Source organism: Xyrauchen texanus, chromosome 8, assembly GCF_025860055.1.
Source record: "Xyrauchen texanus isolate HMW12.3.18 chromosome 8, RBS_HiC_50CHRs, whole genome shotgun sequence".
Classification (NCBI taxonomy): domain Eukaryota; kingdom Metazoa; phylum Chordata; class Actinopteri; order Cypriniformes; family Catostomidae; genus Xyrauchen; species Xyrauchen texanus.
Window position 1 is genome coordinate 24,789,713 of NC_068283.1, and position 22,984 is coordinate 24,812,696.

Consider the following 22,984-nt stretch of genomic DNA (forward strand, 5'->3'; position numbering starts at 1 on the left):
GGGGCTGACATGGTTTGTCTTTTCAAACATATACTGTAGATCATGGCTTATTTCAAGCATAGCACGTTTCCCGTCTTAAACACTTGAACCACTTCTTGTGGTTAAACAGTTTTTACACAAGCTCTCTGATTACTCTACACTGCAGGGGACTTCTTTTTCACTTGCAGTAGAGAGTAAATAATTAGGCTATTTGCAGTTCATTTGTCAAAACAATCTAAACCATCCAATGTCAAGTGTAGTATGAATGTTTGATCTCACACTAGTAACACCATTTAACCATTTAATTGTGTTGAATTTAACATTTTTTTTTTTAAGAAACATGGCACACCCAAAAACTATTATTAGGATATTTATTACAGACAGATGTGTACATTAGATACACGCTCATGAAATAACACAAGAAGATGAATGCTCCATTCAGCAATCAAACATTTGTGTATTTGTTGCTATGGAATATGTTTAAGAATCACAACAGTTCAACCTAAAACGTCTACTGACCCCTGCAAGCCCCAAGACCAAACTACAGCTTTCTTATGGAAGAAGTAAAGTACAGGCTAAAACATATATGAACCCTATGTAAAACAAGCAGGTGAATGTTAAAATTATGGAAGTACCACTTGTACATCCAAAGTACAGTTACAAAGTATCCATACACACTTTATGAAAAATGCTATCTTCATTGATGAAGCAAATTAGGAAATGCTAAATGTTTTACAGGGAATGATTTCACACTTTAGACATTAGGTAGTTTCAAAATCTCCCATTGAAGAAAAGCTTTGAGATACATTCTTCATTACACTAAATACAAGAGCTATTTAATTATCAAAATATATATATATTTAATTTGCATGATTTAATTTTCAGGTTTGGAATGCACAACATGTATTTTTTTAACTATATGTCTCACCATTTTCATTCAAATTGATGTTGAATATATTTCATGATTGCCTATGCTGTCCCTAATCATTCAAAGCATAAATAAAACATGTCACACTGTCCATTGCAGTCCCATTTAAACTATTCAAATGCAATGCTGCTTCAACACATGACCTTTTCAGACAATGGACATAAATGCAAAGCATTCACTAAGTGCAATATTTGCCTTAATTCGTGGACCTTTTAGAAACAAGTCAATAGTCTTCAATATAATATTTCCCACAAATAAGCAAGAACAACAAAAAAAAAACAAACAAAAAAAAAACAAAACATACAAGCTATTTATTTATTTTTTTCAGTAAAGAGAAGTTGTCATCTTGTGTCCATGTTAAGATGACACATGTAATGACTTTCAAGTCTAAGTAGCCTTTCTCTATTCGTCTTGGCTGATGATTAACATGTAGTCTAAGCAAAGCCAAATCTATTGCACTTTTCCAATCCTGCCCTTTTCCAGGGAACAGAAACAACTCACTTATATGTTATAAATAACTAGTCACATTGTAGAGCTTTTCATATTAACACACAACTAATGATCTGTAGTTAAAATACACTATTTAAATCATCATAACATAGGTTTTCATTTGAAGCATGGCATATTTTTCGATTGGAATAATACTTAAATATTAGTGTTTACTACCTACCCATGATCAACTTTGTGATAACATTAATGCCCACTAACAACAAACATTGACAAGCAAAGTTGTAATGGGGATGAACTGGTTCTCTAATGATTATTAATTACACATTGGAGCAGACAGATTCACACACATCATCTTCACAACCCAAATGGAAAAAGTGAGTCTGTATCATGGAACGAGCTGCTGATTGCACAGAGAAAGAGAAACAGAAATACACAACAGATTTAGAAAGAAATTTATATATTTGCATATCAATAGCGTGTCGTGTACCAGTCGTTGTCAGTCATCTGCACCAGTTCATTAACCACATCCAGCAGGTTGCGGTTGTGTTTCTGCAGAAGACGCTGATTTAATGCTCGGTCACCAAAGCCCATCTCTACCAGCACAGCCATCATGGCATCCTGAGAAGCTGCATCTTCTGGGAGCTACACATCCAATACAAGCATGTTAAACTCTTAAGGGCCTGAATTAGATTTGATTAAGACAATTATGTAACACACTTTTCCAAATGAATGTGTGTATAGCAAAAAAAGTGTAGACTTTTCATTGTCTTACACTATAGTCAATCACTATTAAATTAGAATTTTAAATGCGGTCTTTGTGGGGAAAACATTATTCCACTTTATATTTGGTGTCTTTAACTACTATGTACATTCATGTTGTTGCATTGTACTTACATTTAAAGTACTTGCATTTAACTACCTTTGAAGTAACTGATAAATTACCCATAATACCCTGTCTACACCTTGCACGTCCGCTGACACGATGTAATGGCTTGAGGCCGTCTATACTGACACAAACGTTCTAAACCGCTTAATTTGTGTAGTGGGGTGCAAAATGGAAAGCAACATTTGATTATTGTCAGCGCAACAGACACACCACAACGGAAGCTTCCAGTGTAGACAGCATCATTCTTTATAAAGGGGTTCTATTACTTTTGATGCGACACTTCGCTCGCCTCCGGTGTAGACAGAGTGTAACTCTAAATCTAACAATACCCCTACTCCTAAACCTATGCATACCTCAAACTCAGTAGCAGAAAATGTGAATCTTGTGAGAATTTTGAAGAACAACATGTAGTTACACAGTAAATACATTGTATTGTAATGTTAATAGTACACAGTTGTTAAAGACAAATAATATAAAGTGTGACAAAAAAAGTGCTTCTGTAGTGATGCAATCGTAATACCAATAACCAGTCATAATACATACAAAGGACAACATTTTAAATATATGTATTCGAATTTTCAGCATTAAAAATAAAGGGTGGCTCCGTCAATATGTCTCCCCCATTACTTAGATGTCATGTGCATACAAGATACAACCCGTTTACAAATACTCCTTCTCCAGCTGAGTTACTGTTAAAACCAGGTGAAATGCTAAAACAACATAAACTCTCACCTTCTCAGAACCAGTTTGCCCAGTAAAAAGAGCTTTATAGGCAGATGCTGCCACAGACAGGGCACCTTTCACCAATCCACCTGTGATGCTATTAGCCCTGAAGGATAGAAACGAGACCGTGAGAATGAGAGTATTAGAAAGAAAAGAAAACAATGCGACAACATTGACATAATGAGGAAGATTCTTGAGCCCAATGTTAAGTATGGAGGACCATACTTAAGGCTACATTAAACTTAGCTTTAGTGGTTGTTTGAAGTGTGATTTACCTGAGCTCTTCTGTTTCAGACTTTGCAGATACAGATGAGTTCTCAGGGTCAGACTGATTGGGCTCAGAATCTAGAAAAGAAAATGCAGATCAACTCCGAAGCATGACTTTGTGTGTGTGTGTGTGTGTGTGTGTGTGTGTGTGTGTGTGTGTATTTATCACTTTGTGGGGACCAAATGTTCCCAGAAGGATAGTAAAACCCAAAGGTTTTGACGTTGTGGGGACAATTTGACATAAAAACAATTATGTCTATTTAGAGTCCTCATAAAACATGGAAACCCAACATGTGTGTGTGTGTGTGTGTGTGTGTGCGCGTATGTGTGTGTGCATAAACTGATATTTCCTGCTCTAAATTCGGACTGGATAAGACACAATTGAAGCTTTTGCAAAGTAGTTGATATATGCTCACCAGTTGAAATCTACATTCATTTGCAGAGCCTGCAGTTAGGTTAATGAACAAAATTATTTATATAAGAATTGTTTATTGTGATAAATATTATTATTAATACATTTAAATGATGGTGTGTGTAATCTTTTCATTGTTAAAATGCATTCTACCATACCAGCTTAATATGTAGATAAAAATACAAGTAAGCTATCCATAGATTGATTTCCATGAAAACTGTAAAAATTTGGCTCTGTGGCTCTATTAAAATATTGCTCTTTTTGTCTCAGCATCCCAAAAAGCCTGACATGGAAACATTGGCTCAAACAATGGCTTGAGTTTGGGGTGGAACAATTAGTTAGACCGAACAATATGCATTTACGCGTTTGACAAATGCTCATTATTTTTGCAATTCTGTTTGGTGATGTTAGTGGTGCAGAAATGACACACTTCACCTTTAATTAAAATAATACATTGTATAATGCTTTAATATATCATGGTGTTTCCACCCACCTCTCTCTTTGTCTCCTGGCTCTCCTGGATCTCTCCCCTCCTGCTCTTCTGCTCCATTCTCTGTCTGCTCTTGCGTCTCTGTGCTGGATGAATACATTTCACATCAATAAGAAATAAGTTCAGGTCATTTTGCTATAAATCATATGTGACTGTTAAAGAAATTCAGGCAGTGATTAGTATGTGAATGAATGTTTGCAATGTTTGCATGCACTAAAGCTGGCATGTATTACACATGAATTGGGAATGTTCCATAGAGCATATTCTGTGCTTTAAAGGAATAGTTCACCCAAAGGGAACATAAAGGCAGTATAAAAGTAATCCATAAGTCTCTAGTAGTTAAATCCATGTCTTCAGAAGCGATTTGATAGGTGTAGGAGAGAACAGATCAATATGAAATTTTTTATTTTTTTAAGTTGTTTTTTACTGTAATTCTAAAGTAACTACGTTTCCATCCAAGTATTTTTTGCAAAAAAAATTTTAGCACATCAAAATAAAGCTGATGGAAATGCAAATTGTCACAAAAAATTCACAAGTGTCCAATGCTGAGTTCACTTTCATAAAACTAGCTTTTGAACCTTTTAAATATTTTAAATCTAACCCTCTTTACCTCAGATCACATTTGCTGAGCTTCTTCAGAAAATATAAATTGCATTATGATGATAAAATAAATTTTAGATGACAATCAAGTACAGTTGGTCATTAAAAGTTGCTGGTGAATTATGCGGGACATAATGCAGTTGTGATGGCGATGCTTTTGATTAGATGATTGTTCAAAATAGAATACCAGGTATATATCAGATGTAAACCCTGATATTACACTGCATGAATTTTGCTTTAATAGCTGTGAACACTGCATATAAACATCAATTGATGGTCCTTATACTAAGACTGAAAGTTCTGCTGCTACTTAGTGCAGGTTGCCAGCTTGAACAGGGCCATGACGATTCACTTTCGGGTCGGAACCGGTGGCACCTGCGATAAGGACCTATATTACAGTCCTATCAGAAGGGCAACTGCTCCCTTTTGATTGCAATTCCTCCTCTTCTGATTGCTTTTATTTGTGAAATTAAAATAACAGTAAGCTGACAAATTTCAATTTCAATACTTTCCCCATTTTACCAAAACTTTGTAGGAAAACAATTAGGGACATCTGGGAGGCAAATTAGTGATAAATACTAATTTCTGTATGTAAACGGCTTAAGGGCAGATTTCCTTTGCGATAAACCAAAACTTGTGCGACTAAGTGTTTTTTTAGGCCTGACGTCATCACGCAACATACAAAAGCAACTTACAAAAGAGGAAAATAAAATTGTATTATATTGATAAAAGTCCATTTAAATGGAAACAGGCAGAAAACGACAAAGTTCGCAAAATTTGTTTTACGCATTTTCACTTTGTCGATAACAAAATAGTGTGAAAAGTGGATGGAAACTAGGCTACTTTCACATTCAGCCACCTACTGGTTGGAGCTTGTCAAAGGTGAAGATTTATAGTAAAAAAAAGGACTTCAATATTGATCTGTTTCCTACCCTCACCCATCATATCACTTCTGAAGACATGCATTTAACCACTGGACTTATGTTTACGTTTAAACTGCCTTTGTGCTTTTGGACCTTCTGAGTACTGGTCACAACTCACTTGCATTGTATGGACATACAAAGCTAAATTGTTCTTCTAAAAATCTTAATTTGTATTCCGCAGAAGAAAGTCATACACATCTGTGATTGCATGGGGGTGAATAAATGATGAGAACTTTCATTTTTGGGTGAACTATCCCTTCAGTGAAAGCAAGAAAATGTGATCTTTTGTACAAAGTAGTAGTGACCTAGAAATACTGCAGAATCTCAAATACTTCTTATTCGTTTTACATCATAACGTTCCTTTATTTAAAAAATCCTATAAGGTTTATCTACTTTCAGGTTTCAATTAGATTTTTTTTTCTTTAATGTGGTATCAAACTTTTGGTCCCCTCTGTATAACTGCTCACATGCCAACTGCATACTCACCAGGATTTAACTGAGGGCCGGGGTGCCACTACAATGACAGGAGTTAGTGGAACAGTGTCCAGTGTCTGTGAGGCACAGAGCATGTCATTAGCATCTGCAGTAGTGGCAGTGGGGCTCTGGATCTCTGCAGTCTCCACTGATTCCAGTTTGTCCCCCTCCACTGATCCCTCTACAAGCTCTTCTTCGGGCTGGGAAAGGGCTGAGCTGTACATGGACTCCCCTAGAGGACGGGTGGTGTCAAAGCAGTCAGGCAGTATGATGATGTAGTCTTCAGAGGACGCAGATGAGGTCCTACTGCGGGTTTCCTTAGCTGCTACGACATCCTTCACTTCCACTTTCTTATCAACTTCCTCCTCTGCTTCCTGTACTTGATCCCCACGTGCAGGTTCCACTAGGATTTGCTCAATGTCAGACTCTTGACATTCATCTGATTATAAGTAAAATAATTTTAAAGTCTATTCAATTTGTTATTGGTAATAGTTACAAGTCAATTAAAACATTTGAAATTGAAGATAACAAATAAATTACATAATATGGCTGATTAAGTAACAGTCAGAAAACGAAGATTATTACCTAGTTTTAACAACTTATGCTTCTTTTAAAATAATAAAAAATGAACAATACTGTATGCATTAGTAAAATCATCAAGAGGGTAGATAATGCACTCTGCCAACACAGGATTCAGTGACACATAGATAGCAGTCTGACAAGCGACCGATTATCTTGTAGCACTTTGCATTATCTTTCCACAATAAAAGTGATCCTACCTGTGCTAATCATCTCTGTTGGACCTGTCAGTAGGGGAGCAGGAGTGGATATCTCAGCTGTCTCTGTCTGGGGTGGAGCAGGGGCAGAGACTCCTGCTGTCTCTACTCTGAGTGGTGCTGGAGCAGATATTACCCCTGTTTCAGGATCTTTCTCCACTTTTCTCTCACAAAGAGACACCGAACCTTGGGGTGCTGGGCGTACCACTGAAAGATGGCAGAAATTATGTAAATGTAATCTTTACCCACTTTCAATGGAAAGTACTGCTAAAATTCATTAACAAAAACCGCACAAACCTTTAGCGGGGCATCTCCAACAAAGTGTACCATGTTCTGCAGCTCCACAAAGAGTAAGTGAGCGGATCACAGACGGACTCACAAACTGAGGTCCAATGATGCTCTCCTCTCCTTTCTCTTGAGCTGGAACTCCCTCTAATTCTGTCCCTTGGGCCACATCTGTAGCAATGGCATTAGAAAATGTACAGAATAGCTTGTAGCTATCATAATCACTGGCAGTAATATACCAACAATAAGATTGAAATGTAATGCTTTACAAATATTTGGAGAACACGTTTACCCAAGATGTTGATGACTCCTTGGGCTTCTGTTTCTTCTTGGATTAGCCCCAATGTTGCTTTCTCCTGAAGAGGTCCATCATGGGGCAGAGGTGATATGCATGGAGTAATGTCTTTATACATACAGAGAAAAAGGGAGGATCAATGGTGACGACCGCTAACTGACGTCAAATCAAAGGCCGAACCTGAAGTCTACATTAAATTATTAGGACCTCATGAAATCGCTTGAAGATTGTCTCTCATTTTTTTAATAGCAATAGGCTTTAGTTATGTCACAGCAATGTACCATTATTTGCTTGTTGGTTAAAGGTGGTTTTGGGGAGGGGCATTCTCATTTAAGGGTTTCAAATCTGGCTTGTTTGGAGCATTTGTTTCCGAACCTGGTGCGTTTTTGTAGTTTGGTTAAATTAGGCATATATGAACACGGCAATCATACTCAAGTCCACACCATTGGACAAGGAGGTCTCGGACCGATTGCAAATGAATTCTGGAGCGTTTCACTTGTGGTGAGAATGCAATCCGACCCAGTGGACCAACGAACCAAACAATATCCCAATAAAAGCTATGAACACACCTGATGGATCTTTGGAGAAGACATCTTTAGGTCAGCTCGTCACTGTAATTCACCATCAAAACAGAGATATAGCTTTTGGTGATTATATTAGATATACAGTCAGGTTCATAAATATTGGGACATCGACACAATTCTAATCTTTTTGGCTCTAGACACCACCACAATGGATTTGAAATGAAACGAACAAGATGTTCTTTAACTGCAGACTTTCAGCTTTAATTTGAGGGTATTTACATCCAAATCAGGTGAACGGTGTAGGAATTACAACAGTTTGTATATGTGCCTCCCACTTTTTAAGGGACCAAAAGTAATGGGACAGATTAACAATCATAAATCAAACTTTCCCTTTTTAATACTTGGTTGCAAATCCTTTGTAGTCAATTACAGCCTGAAGTCTGGAACGCATAGACATCACCAGATGCTGGGTTTCATCCCTGGTGATGCTCTGCCAGGCCTCTACTGCAACTGTCTTCAGTTCCTGCTTGTTCTTGGGGCATTTTCCCTTCAGTTTTGTCTTCAGCAAGTGAAATGCATGCTCAATCGGATTCAGGTCAGGTGATTGACTTGGCCAATTCATAACATTCCACTTCTTTCCCTAAAAAAATTATTTGGTTGCTTTCACAGTATGCTTCGGGTCATTTTCCATCTGTACTGTGAAGCACCGTCCAATGAGTTCTGAAGCATTTGGCTGAATATGAGCAGATAATATTGCCCAAAACGCTTCAGAATTCATCCTGCTGCTTTTGTCAGCAGTCACATCATCAATAAATACAAGAGAACCAGTTCCATTGGCAGCCATACATGCCCACGCCATGACACTACCACCACCATGCTTCACTGATGAGGTGGTATGCTTTGGATCATGAGCAGTTCCTTTCCTTCTCCACACTCTTCTCTTCCAATCACTCTGTTTCAAGTTGATCTTTGCCTCATCTGTCCATAGGATGTTGTTCCAGAACTGTGAAGACTTTTTTAGATGTTGTTTGGCAAACTCTAATCTGGCCTTCCTGTTTTTGAGGCTCACCAATGGTTTACTTCTTGTGGTGAACCCTCTGTATTCACTTTGGTGAAGTCTTCTCTTGATTGTTGACTTTGACACACATACATCTACCTCCTGGAGAGTGTTCTTGATCTGGTCAACTGTTGTGAAGGGTGTTGTCTTCACCAGGGAAAGAATTCGTCGGTCATCCACCACAGTTGTTTTCCGTGGTCTTCCGGGTCTTTTGGTGTTGCTGAGCTCACCGGTGCGTTCTTTCTTTTTAAGAATGTTCCAAACAGTTGATTTCACCACACCTAATGTTTTTGCTGTCTCTCTGATGGGTTTGTTTTGAAATTCAGCCTAATGATGGCTTGCTTCACTGATAGTGACAGCTCTTTGGATCTCATATTGAGAGTTGACAGCAACAGATTCCAAACGCAAATAGCACACTTGAAATGAACTCTGGACCTTTTATCTGCTCCTTGTAAATGGGATAATGAGGGAATAACACTCACCTGGCCATGGAACAGCTGAGCAGCCAACTGTCCCATTACTTTTGATCCCTTAAAAAGTGGGAGGCACATATAAAAACTGTTGTAATTCCTTCACCGTTCACCTGATTTGGATGTAAATACCCTCAAATTAAAGCTGAAAGTCTGCAGTTAAAGCACATCTTGTTCGTTTCATTTCAAATCCATTGTGGTGGTGTATAGAGCCAAAAAGATTAGAATTGTGTTGATGTCCCAGTATTTATGGACCTGACTGTAATTGCAGGTTTAAAATATGAGTTTTATAATTTCTAAGGTAATTCTATCACGATTGCTTCTCTTTTTTGGATAACGGTTGGCAGAACAGAAGTAGGTCGGCATTAGCAGCTTTTTGACAGTTTAAAAACTAATTTTGTACGTGGGTTCACTCTTTCTGCTGTGTATGTGTGTCTGTGGGAGAGAGGGAGAGCTCTGTGACTGTGAGAAAATACACTTCTAAAGGGGTCATGACATGAGGAATCACATTTTCTTTGATCTTTTGACACATAAGAGGTTTCAGAACTGAAAACTTCCTCCTTAATAGACAGAACATTTATTTAAACCAGACATTTGGAAGTTGTGGAACGTATGACATCACAAGGACCAAATACATCTGCATATGACTGCCTTTTCAGCAAGACCTCAACGTTTATTTTTTGTCATTGTACTCTTGGCCCCAACAACTGGAGTTCAAACAGTCAGTCACAGATGAAGAGGACAGAGATGGGCCTGTCATAGGAGATTCAGCTACAGCAAAGGATACTTGCACAGGACACCTTATTACTCATAAATTTTAAAAGATGCGATGTCAAGTTATAACTTTAAATAGGAGACCCTCATCCCGTTTCATCTTGCAGTTTGCTCTCTTGCTTTTGTGCTGCTTTGAAGGTATCCTGGACCATTTTTGCACCCATCTGTGTGATTTTAAATAGTTTTTTTTTGTAAACATGTACTATAGGATATCTTTGATCGTTTTGATGCGTTTCCGGTGAGGTGCGCCACGTTTTAAGAGCAGTAAAATCCCAGCTTTTAAAAATGCCTCTCATTCTGCTGTGGCCACTGACTGGGAGAAACACATGCAGTCCTATGTGTAAACAAACAGAGAGGATGTGTGAGATGTCGCTCCTGTGAAGACCAGGCTCTCTGCTTTGGCCTGTTGAAGCACCCCAACATCACCATGGATTGTATTATGTTTGCTTATTCAGAACATTTCAGAATGGATTGCTTGTGAACCAGTCACAATATGATTCAAGCTTTGCAAATAAACTGTTATTGAAAGATAGGGCAGTTAAAATACTACTGAACAGCAAAAACGTAAGTAAACTATTTAATTCATGAATATTTCATATGCCATGACTGTTTGATAGTTTATGTTGCTGCTTAAGTGAACATTTAAATATTTACAGATGACATGCGTTGGGTGAACATTATGGGTTAACCCTGAAATTAGGGCTGGGACAACGCGTCGACGTCATCAAAAAATACGTCGACGCAAAATATGCGCGTCGATCCGTCAGACCCAAAACAAAGATGGCGGCGCCCGAGAGAGTAACACGAGTAGCTCCTCAGACTATCAGAAGTGCAAGGCACTCGTTCCTCTTAAGTATGGGAATTCTTTTACATTAAAGGAAACAATTCCGTGATATGTCGTCTTTGCAAAATGGAGATGGCCTTCCATTCTAGCACCACGGCAATGCACCAGCACCTGAAGAGGCGCCGCGCGCGCACATTATTCTTAAGGTGAAAGGAAAGTGTCAGCGTGTAAGTTGTTATTTGCATGTGAATGAAGATGCTTTTTTTCAGTATGTTCAACATAAATGTTGAATTCTGAATGTTTATTTTTTGTTGGAAAAGCACTTTCTGTATTAGCTTAAAGCCCCCAAGTTTACAATAGTTACTGTATTCTTTCAATAGCTCTAAGAAAGGGTGGCTGGGTGACCTTTTTATTTTTTATTGAATGCTAGACATCAGAATGCATTATTTTGCTCTTGTACACTTTTACTTGAATTTTATTTTTGAGTTTAAGAAAAAGGTGAGTGGCAGAGTGTATTACTATATGTTGTTGTTATTTTTATGTGAATGAAGAATTAAAAGATGCACTTTTTTCAGTAAGCTAGGACTATGTGTTTTCAACATAAATGTTCAATTCTGTTGGTTCAGGAAGGACGCAATGACAGGCTGCTGGCTCCCACTGTCGCTGTTAATTTTTATTTATTTTTTGTTGGAAAAGCACTTTCTGTATTAGCTTAAAGCCCTCAAGTTTACATTGGTTACTGTATTCTTTCAGTTGCTCTAAACAAGTATTTTGGGTGACCTTTTTAATTTTTTTATTGAATGCTAGACATCAAGTTGTTGTTATTTTAATCTGAAAGAAGAATTACAAGATGCACTTTTTTCAGTAAGCTAGGCCTATGTGTTTTCAAGGCTTCAAGATTTTATTGAATGCTACCTCTGACTAAGAATGCATTACTTTGCACTTGTATAGTCTTTTATTTTGGAATTTTAAGAGCAATATACATATATTGCAATGTTAAGGAATTCATTTTTTTCCATTGAGATATGTAAATCAACATGTATAAATTGCTATTAGTCAATTAATGGGGAGATAATCGAATCGAAATCGAATCGGACTGGAAAAATGAATCGTTAGATTAATCGATACATCGAAAAAATAAATCGCTAGATTAATCGTTTAAAAAATAATCGTTTATCCCAGCCCTACCTGAAATGTAGTTTTATAATGTTGTGTGGAGTGTGTTAATTTTCTTCGGACTGCATTTCAAACATGGCTGTATTGGAAGGACTGCAGGATGTTAGCCAATCATAACAGTGGGCTTTTATTTTGAAGTCTTAAAGGGCCAGAGAGCATTTAATACAGAGGGCCAGATACAGGGTCGAAAATAATTATATATGACCAAATACTTTTTTGGTGCAAACAAACATTAACATTATAAGTGGACCTCAGGGAAGATAATAAAATTATTATGTCATGACACCTTTAATGCTAATAATGCAAAAGCATTAAAAACTAGAGATGGATAAAAATGTCCATGTCATATATTTTACAAATCATATCCATCCCTGTGACAGATAATGTTTATTTTCCACTCAACCTCTGACTGGAACGTTCAATCTGTACCATGTGGTGATTTTGCATAACCGTGGCATTAACTTATTGGACCTGACTTGTAATGGTTGACAAATTTTTACAGGTGTATAATTTTAACCGGTAGATCAATGGAGGAGCTATTTCACAGAACATAAAATTTGTGACCAATGAGGAGACAGCTTGCTCACATGTGATTTAATTAATCACTTTTGGTCATTTTTGAAAAATATATCTGAACCAAGAAGAAACTGCAACACAGTAACAATTTTGGCCCCTATTTCAGAACAACTCAAATGAGCTACAGGTCTGAAAATGCCCTTAGACAGCTTTCGATCAAAACTGAGAAGTGCAAGAAGGGTCATCAATATTTTTGGTTTATATTCCTGGAAGAGAAATTTCCTCGTCATTACAGCGGAAATAACATAACATTTTGGGGCATACAATTTAGTGTAAGACATCATTAGAGACTATAAAGGGTCTACTTTTATTTGTGTACACTCACATTAACAACAAAACCTTGTGCTTTTGTAAAATAAAGAAAATAAAAAGGGTGAGCTGTCAGCAGTCTCTGGGTTCACAAGCATATTTCTGAAACATTTCACAAAAATGAACTGAAACTCTGCGAATACGCAAATTTAAAACAAATATTCTCCTGCAATGTAATCTGTATGAAACAAAGCAATGTACAGTTTTTACTGGCTCAGCTCATTTTCTCTAATGTGATCACACCCACCAGCAGAGCGCGCCATTCATACGCTAATGTGCTGAGACGATCAAATCAAATGGTGAACGCCCCCGACTGTGCCTTGAAAAAAATATAGTTCATTCACTTATCTGCGCATTTGAAAGAGAGCACGATACACAAGTGAGAAAACTCCTGGATAGTGACGAAGAGTTACAATTTTCCTCAGAAGAAGAGCGGGACTCCGATGAACACTGACGTGCTATTTTATATAAACATGTACATATTTTACTAGTGGAACTGTTTCTAAACTTGCCAGACAGGATTCAGAGTACTGACATCTGAAATATGACTCCTAATAAGCAATATTTAGTTACATTTAAATGCTGTTTTGGCTGAAGCAGGCATTAACATTGTATGCTGTATGATATGTGTAATATGATATAAAAAATAATATGAATATTTAGATTATATTTTAACTTGTGTTTATGCTGCCTCATTATCATCAACAAAGCTTGTGCTTGCAAATATGTGTTCAGGTTAAATGAGTAAAATGCACTTTAAATATGCCCATATTCGAAAATCAGCATCTTATAATGATTTCTGAAGGACCATGTGACACTGAAGACTGCAGTAATGGTGCTGAAAATTCAGCTTTGATCACACATTGCATTTTACAATATATTCAAATAGAAAACTGTTCTTTTAAATTGTAAAATGAGTTCACAACATCACTGTTTTTACTGTATTTTGGATCAAGTTTTTACTGTATTTTGGATCAAATAAATGCAGCCTTGGTGAGCAGAAGAGACTTCTTTTAATGGTAGTGTAGGTCTAAAATTAAGTAAAGTCTTTATGTAAAGAAAATGTATAGTCAGGCTTCTTTTAACTTAAAACTTGATTTTGATCATTAAGTCTCCTCACATTCATTCTCTTTCTGTCACATTCCTGTGATAGGCCCAGGGGAGGGGTCTTTTGTCTCCTCAGGTGTGAATTACAATCCATATTCATAATAGTTCATGCCTCCTCGCATATGACTTTTCTAACACTAAAAGTGTCTTACAAAAGTTCAATTACTATATTGTTTTGTATGAATGAGTGATAAGGATGGTTTTCACATCATTTTGTAGCAACAACTCTAAGCTACAAGATCCAGTTCTCAAAAGTCTTGTGGACAATGTTTAGTATGTATTATATGACCTTATTTCAGTGACTTAAAAGTTTTGTTTTTATAAAAACCATGCATAAACGTTATTTTCTCAAAAATACAAACATGTACACACATGTAGCTCACATATATTTTAGCACAGCTTGTGCTGAATACAGTGTTATCAGAATTTAGCCATTAATATGTTTTTAAGAAACTGAAAAAAGCACAAATGTCAAGGCATGTCAAAATGTCTCCAGGGCCCAAAACACCCTCAGACCCCAGAGGGTTGCCCTCTACTGCTCAATATTAATATGCATAGCTCGTATGAGCATTCCATGATAATTATTAGGAACATAATAAATAGACTGATTCCAGAAAGATTACCTGCAGGAGTGTTGTTTGGGACACTCTCCAGTTCCTGCACAATGTTGATGTCAAGCAGTTCAAAAGACAGTAAATCCTAAGTCAAAGCAAAAGAGTGTGTATTGAACTGGCACAAAATCCTTTACATAACATGATGAGAAAGTGATAAACATGAAAAACTTGATTTTCAATTAAACATACCTGAGCTGTGAGTAAATCCACAGATGGAATGTAGAATTCCTGATTACAGTCTTGGTTCACAGATAAGAGCAATTGGTCCCTTGAAGCAGCCCGGCATTTCTCCTCCCTCTCGAGAGTGCGGGAAGACTTTTCCTGAAAGCCACAAGGACATACGTTTTATTCCGAAGGTAACACAGTGAAAGTCTTTTAAAAAAGATAAGTTCCTCCACTTCACAATGTTCTACCTAGAAGCCTATACTTCTAACCGCACACTCATGTAGAGGTGTGCAGGCAGAAGTGTATTAAATAGTAATTGTATATTTCAGGCAATCAGAAATAAAGTTAGCTTTTTTCCAACTGAAATCAGGCATTTATATGTTCATTTTATGACCGTGAATTAAAAGCAATCATAAATCATATTAAAGATAACCACACTGTGGTTCACAATGCTTTCAATAAACACCCCCAAAAGTAGATCTCTAGCGTTTTGAGCGGTATTGAGTGAATTTCTTCCACACCAGTGGACACGTAGGGTGGGAGATTCCAGTGTACATAACAATAGCTGTCCAGATAAAGTGGATTTCTTTGGTGGTTGAGAGTGTCTCCACATAGCTGCCTTACCTGTGGGGTGACACATGGAGACACAAGCAGCCCATCAGCACAGATGGCAGTAGGAGCATGTGGATCCACCACAATGCTACACCACACACGCGGCCCAAACTGCTCTCCTCTGTGTGCTAGGCGCCAGTGGGAAGTGTAGGTGCCCTCTAGCGTCGGAGCACAGAGTGCCACGCTGACCACACCCACCTGTCCTGGCTGTAGTGTGGGAACTGCGATCTCTCGCCACCTTTCACCCGAGCCCACTGCCAGGTTCCCCCACATGAACTTCAACTGAGGAGGGATTGAGATAGGACACTCAGGTTTGTATGTTTATTTGTGTGTACACAACAGTGTGTGTTTATTCAAGAGTGTGTGTGATTACCTTGGTCTCTGAGTCCCAGCACACTCTTCCACTGTTTTTCATTTTCCAGTATTTGATGAATTTGGTCCCAGGACGCAGACGTGATCCATCAGGCAGGTTTTCATCCAGAAGAAGAGCCGTCATAGCTGGCACAGACAATGGGCAAGGACGTTTAGGACGACTGCAATGACAAACAAAAATAAATTATAGGACGCAACACAACTATACTATCTCATATTCAAAGTGACTGCTTAAATTGAAGAATAAAGCAACGCAGCAAAAAGGAGTTTATTTCTAAAGGTCAGAGAGAGGGTTGAAAATGTTCATTTAAAACGAAAAAAAAAAAAAAAAAGAAATCTGGACTTTGGAGAAAATAAATCTATAAGAACTGCATTAAAACAAAAAAAGATAGAGGTTTCAAAAGATAGAGCAGAGGTTTCAAAACGAAATACTATTAGAACTCTTTCTAATTTTATATGTTCTTATTCATTGAAAGATTATTAACCTCATTTGGAAGAGAGGTGTAACTCTTACTCTGGGCTGTTTGCCTGTGTGGCCCGTGGCTGCAGCAGGACAGGTGAAGAGCTCCCTTCTCCAGCAGCACTCCACTGCAGCCCTCTTCTCTCCATCCTCAGCTGTTTCCTGATCTCTTTCACCTCCGCTTTAAGCTGTCGCTTCTCCGCTTTAAGGCGCTGCTTCTCTGCCTTACGAAAGCTCCTGTCACCCCTTCTGTAGAACCTTTAGAGTAAGATTTGATTATTTATTTCAGCCTTTTCTGAACTTTGATACCAAAGCATCAAACAGAGGACAAAAGCCCACCTGCTGTGGTCTGGTGCTGGAGAACCATGCTCAGGAATGGACAAGGGAGTTCTGGCTCTCACAAGGTTATGGCTTGGATCATGTGAAAAGCTGCAAGGCTCACACAGAGTGCAGGAGGTACACACACTGGGTAACAAGAAACCAAACAAAATAAAACTTACAATGGGTAATGACAAGATGAAAGTCTACTACATCTATTTACATCATGCCAGATTTTCGTGTGACTTATAATTCAAGCAATATTACAAAAGTAAAGGGAGGTGTGATCCCCATACAACCGTCAGACCAAAAACCCAAGACAACACAGTGATCATAGATCCAATATTGTTTTTTACTGGAAGTAAATATTTTCAAAGATGTAACAAATAAGCAGCAAGTATTTGGGCTTCAGGGTGACCCCTGGCCCAAAATAATAAACCAATCAACCTAGAAAGAAAAAACTAAAATAACTAACCTGAAAGGAGGAAACAAAAATACAATTAAACTAAAATAACTTAACCAACAAAACAGGACGAACAGTCAAAGAAACAGGGCAGTTCACCCCTACAGAACTAGCACAAATGCAAAGAACTATCACAGTTCTTGAAACACAAGGTCTGGCGACTGGTGGGGAGCCTGGAGGAGTGCGACCAGCCTGAAGTCGCAACAGTTTTGTATCTCAACAGCAGCACAGAGATTTTATAAGGCACACACTGAGGAATAGTAAGTCACCATCATATAGGTGAAGCAAATGATTGGCAAATTAGCTGCACCTGGAACAGACACACCAAGAACCAACAAAATGCTGGGTTTCCATCCAAAATGTTTCAAATTGTTTAAGCGCATATCTAAAAATTGGACTTAAGAAAACACGTATTGTTGCGCATTTCAATCCACTACGTAATGCGCATATCATGAGGGTGGAGCGGCTGAATGACCTCTCCCTGCTTTAGGGACAGTTTTATTTGCAAGATTGGAGCAAGTATCTCATTTTATTAAATGCATCCACTATACACCGCAGAATAAGTGAAATATCTGATATAATGTGGGCTGAAATATCTGCGATGCTCACACACCGCCAGTCTCCGCATACCTGGGAGCGCCCACTCTCAAAACTGTTCTGGCAGATTGAGAAGACACACTTTATCAGACAGCTGTGTTAAACACTTCTGCTTGATAAGCGCTATGTTCAAAGAATTGTGTGCCAAGGTCGGACCTTTCGGTGGGCTAGTCACATCAAGCCATCGCACACTCATAACACATGCACGAATGGTCAAAACACATCATCGTTTCGCGAATAAACCATTTCAATCACCTTAATGTGCATTTTAACTAATGCGAAACTCTAGAAAATCCACCTCCTCAAGTGCATTAAATTTTAAGCTAATTTAGAATGTTTATTGGCATATCAAGCATTTCCATTCAGGATTTCTTATGTGAAATTTCAAAATGTGCATAAAAATAGTTGGATGGAAACCCAGCTAGAGAAAGAGCAAAGCACAACAGTAATAATGTACAAAACAAACACGGATGTAACAACAACAACATTTTTGCTCACTTGGTATTTATTTGTTAATCCTGCACATAGTAAAATATTTCTGGTCAAAGCAGTATTTTAAAAAAATGTTGTTGCTTTCAGAGGCCGACCGATAGAACGGTTTTACCATTTAAATGGAGCCGATAGTTGTTTTTTGGAACTATCTGCAAAAATCAACACTGATATTTGCCTGTATTTTTTTATTATTACTATTCTCGGTGTTCTTCTGTGGCCTGACACCTCATTGAGATTTGCTGTATCTAAATCTTTCTTCATTGACAATATTCATCCATATTTTTATCCTCAGCTTGTTATTTTGATTAGATAATCAAGTGTTCTACACTGAAGCAAGGGCATGCAATGAAAAATGTGGCTATAAGAAAACATCAGAACATACATCAATCTACTATTAATGAATAATTATCTACTACTGATGAATTACTGCTCATAAAGTATTTATTAGCCTATATCACAATGTTTCCTTTATAGTGTTTCTATTGTAATACATTACATATGATTGTATGAGTGTATGTTTTGTTTCCCTTATGCGATTGTGAGAGTAGCTGGGAGCACAGACATCTCAAAATAAGAGTCTCAATGTCTGTGCCCATCACAGTAAGAAAGACTAAGATTTTTTTTTTTACATTTATTAAATATATTTTAAAAACTATTGCCGATTAATCAGTCATCTGCATTTCCAATACATTAAGCCCAAAGTATACTTCAGTGAGTCACGAACACAAGGCATCTGCGTAAATGATGCATAGAGCAAATTTCATCATCAGCATGGTGCTCGATGTTTCTAACCGTGCGTACTCTAAACGCAAAGAATGCGCATGTGCCAGGAATTATTTGCACTTATCAGTCAGTCCACAAGGCAGCAACACTCACAATTGGGCCATTGCCTTCACAAAAAAAGCACTAGAAGATGTAATCACTGCTAAACATCAGGAGACAAAGGTAGAAAAAACAACAATGGACACTCAGATCTAACCTGCATTGGTATCCGCCACCTGCAGTCTGGCCCCGGCAGCTGCTGCAGGCTGGAGCTGAACTTGGGGCACCAGGCAGAGTGGATGAGGTGACCTCAGGAATCTGTGCCTCTGCTCCCACTGGTTTATGAATGCAGCATTGTCCAGAGAACTCTCTGCAGATCTTTTCTACTGCTTCCCGAACCACCTGGTCCTTAAACTGTACCAGTAAAAAGATTTTGGAAAAGGGAATAATAGAGAGAAGATGTTTCCATAATGATGACAGTTTTTTTTCACCACTGCCAAAGGTGTCAGAATCTTACACACTTCGGCACTGAACAACATTTGTCAATTCGAAATGTTCCATTTCTCGTACCTTTTCCATGTATGACGTGAACCAGGCTGGAGGTGTCTTATCCTCCGCTTTTCCACCTTTGAGTTCATTTACAATTACCTTTAAAACAAAAGCAGTTTAATGATATTAAAACAGAAATAAATGTATTGAATGTTACAATGCAACCAAAGTATAATACAACTTTTAAACCATATTTATAAAACAAATCCAAATGTAATATTACACATGCAAACTTAATAAGTAGCTGTCATGAATTTGCTACAACAACAACACAGGCTACATTTGTGTTTGTGCAAAACCATTGGATCATATATTCTTACCAATCCTTCCTCTGGGACTGCAGCTTGCACTTTGCGACTCACTACTTGTGCCAAAGTAGGGCAGTGTTGAGGAGGCCTGAATCCCTTCTTGGGTTCTCCAACACTACTAGGTTTCACCTGAGTCAAACCAACCCCAGACCCTTGTGGTGGACCCGGTCCTGGCACTCTGGCTGTATTGCCCCTTGTCTCATACACATTCATTTGCAGTCTGTTCCCCTGTCGTGCAGCACTCTATGGGTTCAAAAAAAAAGACATGTGAGGTCTCACCTTTGTTTATTCCAAAGCAATAGGTTTACTACACTCTACAAAAACACTCTAAACAGGTAAAGCAATAATCGTTTACCTTCAGGGCCTCTTCATATTCCACTGAAAAGAGAAAAAAGAGAGCTAAAATCAATATCTATCTTCCAATTTATCAAATGTTCTTCCTGAATTCAAAATGTATTTATTTATTTTGCTTTGATTTGTTTGACTGTTGGTGACACAGATGAAGACCTTTTACTTACATTGGCTGTTTATGGATACCTAAAACCAAGAGTAAAACACAAAATTATATTAGCAATATTCCTTTAAAGAAAATTCTGAATAAATGGGGATTTCTTCTACTTTTTTTTCTAAAGTCCTCAAAATTCCCACTACAGTGTTATTTCACAGTATCACATCTCAAATTCTGTGTTGTGCTAAATTAAACGATGTGGTAGAAATGACAGTGACAGAAAGAAAACTCCTTTGTCTTGCTAAGGCTAATTTTATAGCTAACATAGTATGTATCTTAAATACACACAACTAAATCAAAAACAAAATTTTTTTTTTTTTTTTTTTTTGCATAATTTTTCAAAATTACAGCTGTATTGGAAATTATGCTCTGTTCTTCTAACATAATTTGTTTTCTATATGATTTCGAGCATGCTCTTCGCTGACCATTTGTGTTGACTTGGTAAACTGACGTTTTCAAAAAAAATTGTTTGGTGTGTGGTGGAAATTACAGCACAACTGGGATTAAATTGATAGAAATAATTTTCACAATAAATTATGAAATGGCTGATGCTTTTTTCACTTTTTGTTTAGATGATCATAGTTTAAAAAAATAATCTTATATATATATATTCTTATCTTAATATTGAAAGTCTGGGTCTGGTCTTGGAACAAGTCAAAAACAGTCAAATCTTTAGGAAAAAGGGCATTTGAAAAGTGCCAAAAATAAATAATGATGTTTCCTAGTCAGTTTTAATGTGACCTTCATATAACAAAAAGCAAAAAGTTGAAAACTGTTTGGGTTAATAAAAAGTAACCCCTGAGACATGTAATTACCCGAAACGGAAAAACACAATGCATCCAAATTCATGAATGTACGCTTACCTCTTCATTCTCCTCATCGATATACGTCACTTGTAAATTACACAGGCTAAAAGACCTCTTCACCTGAAGAACAAAGCAATACCGAAAGTCAAGACACCACTCCCTTAATGGAGGATTATAGTTTATGTTTAATAATAAACACAACTGTCTACAACTACCTATTGCTCTCCTTTTCTGATATCGCTTTGCAACCTATCAGTTTACTCATTCTCGATCCAGTTATATTGTGCCACAATTCTGCGCGCGCAAGATGATACTGCGCATCATTTACATGACACAGTGTTTTGCAAGTGGACGAGAAAAATACAATTTACTATAGCAGTCAATTGTTATGTTTCAAAAACTAGTGAACTATTCCTGGACTAGCTACGCGGCTAGCAAGCACAAAAACGCTGTCCAGAGCTCAAAAGGTTGAGACACAATCCGTGATCAACACAACATACAAGTGCTGGAACTTCAGACGTGACAGCAGGTTCGTCACATATGGCTTTCTACTCAATGGCCTGTATTAGATTGAAGGCCTAGACACGTCAGATCCGAAAGCAAAACTATAAAGCATTTATTTTAATAGCAATACATATTTTAAAACGTGGCTTTTTAATTCTTAGCTTTCGGCAAAATGGTCGCTTGGCCCACTCTTTCAAAACGATTAAGATTTTTACTGCATGCCGCTCGTCAAAGTAACACTCAGAGACGTGAATGTCAAAACAAATGCTTTGTAATACTACTCTAATCGCACAAGACATCCATCGGATAAAAGGACTTTGCGGCATGAAGATGAGCGTTCAGACTGACATCACTTCATCATCATCTTGTGCTTACCATTGCCTCCATAGACTCCCAACTCTTCGTCTCTGTGCCAGACAGCAAGAAACTCTTCGCATTCCCTCGGAAATTCACCTTCAGATTGATGTAGAAATCCATGGCGCGAGGACTATTTGAGGCGTTGCATAGATGATAAGAGAAAGGCTTTGGTGAGTTGCTGTACTCTTGCCTCTGGATTTCTCTGATCAAAATGGTCCTCTATGTTTACATCAGCGACGTAAACGCTACCACTGCATCAGCTGACAGGAAAAAGGCCTGACGTCATTCAAAGCGGAAGAAGCTGATGAGTAGGTCAATATTCCGCTGTTGTGCAATATCTGGTGAATGTTAATGTAGTATTGTTACATAGCATATGTAGATCGATAGATCTGAACTGATCCATGATTAATAATTAAGATAGTAATTGCATTTTGTAAGTAAGGGGAACGATATGGCATAGCCTACTGTCTTATCACCAAGCCAACTGTACATATTTTTGTTCTTTAAATTTCACACATCTATAAGATCTGATAAAGGACTTAATGGAGTCAACTGCTTAGTGTCTCTTTGCTCTGTGTAAATCAAAATGTGACCGCTGGAAATACATTATCTCTCTAAAAAGATAGATCTTGCCACACTGACACCAGTAGCATTATTATAAGTAATACTATTTGTATGATATTAACTATATTTGTATAATAATACGTAATCATTATACTTAATTATTTTACTTAAAGGAATATTCTACATTCAATACAAGTTAAGCTCAGTCTACAGCATTTGTGGCGTGCTGTTGATTACTGCAAAAATGTATTTTGGCTCGTTCTTCCTT

General features: G+C 37.6%; 1 protein-coding gene across 1 annotated transcript; it reads right to left on the reverse strand.

The window, feature by feature from the left end:
- Positions 1-346: 346 nt before the first annotated feature.
- Positions 347-22,437, reverse strand: nbr1b (NBR1 autophagy cargo receptor b). Its single transcript, XM_052132405.1, has 21 exons — positions 22,171-22,437; positions 21,349-21,411; positions 20,496-20,514; positions 20,333-20,355; positions 19,990-20,220; positions 19,691-19,768; positions 19,338-19,534; positions 16,828-16,953; positions 16,543-16,746; positions 16,030-16,189; positions 15,669-15,938; positions 15,069-15,200; positions 14,889-14,964; positions 7,486-7,596; positions 7,206-7,364; positions 6,912-7,115; positions 6,145-6,571; positions 4,139-4,221; positions 3,242-3,311; positions 2,976-3,072; positions 347-1,999 (listed from the first exon to the last, which is right to left on the reverse strand). Exons 1-21 carry the CDS (start codon positions 22,270-22,272, stop codon positions 1,826-1,828), a joined length of 3,006 nt encoding a protein of 1,001 aa, XP_051988365.1. The 5' UTR covers positions 22,273-22,437; the 3' UTR covers positions 347-1,825.
- Between the last annotated feature and the right edge of the window lie 547 nt (positions 22,438-22,984).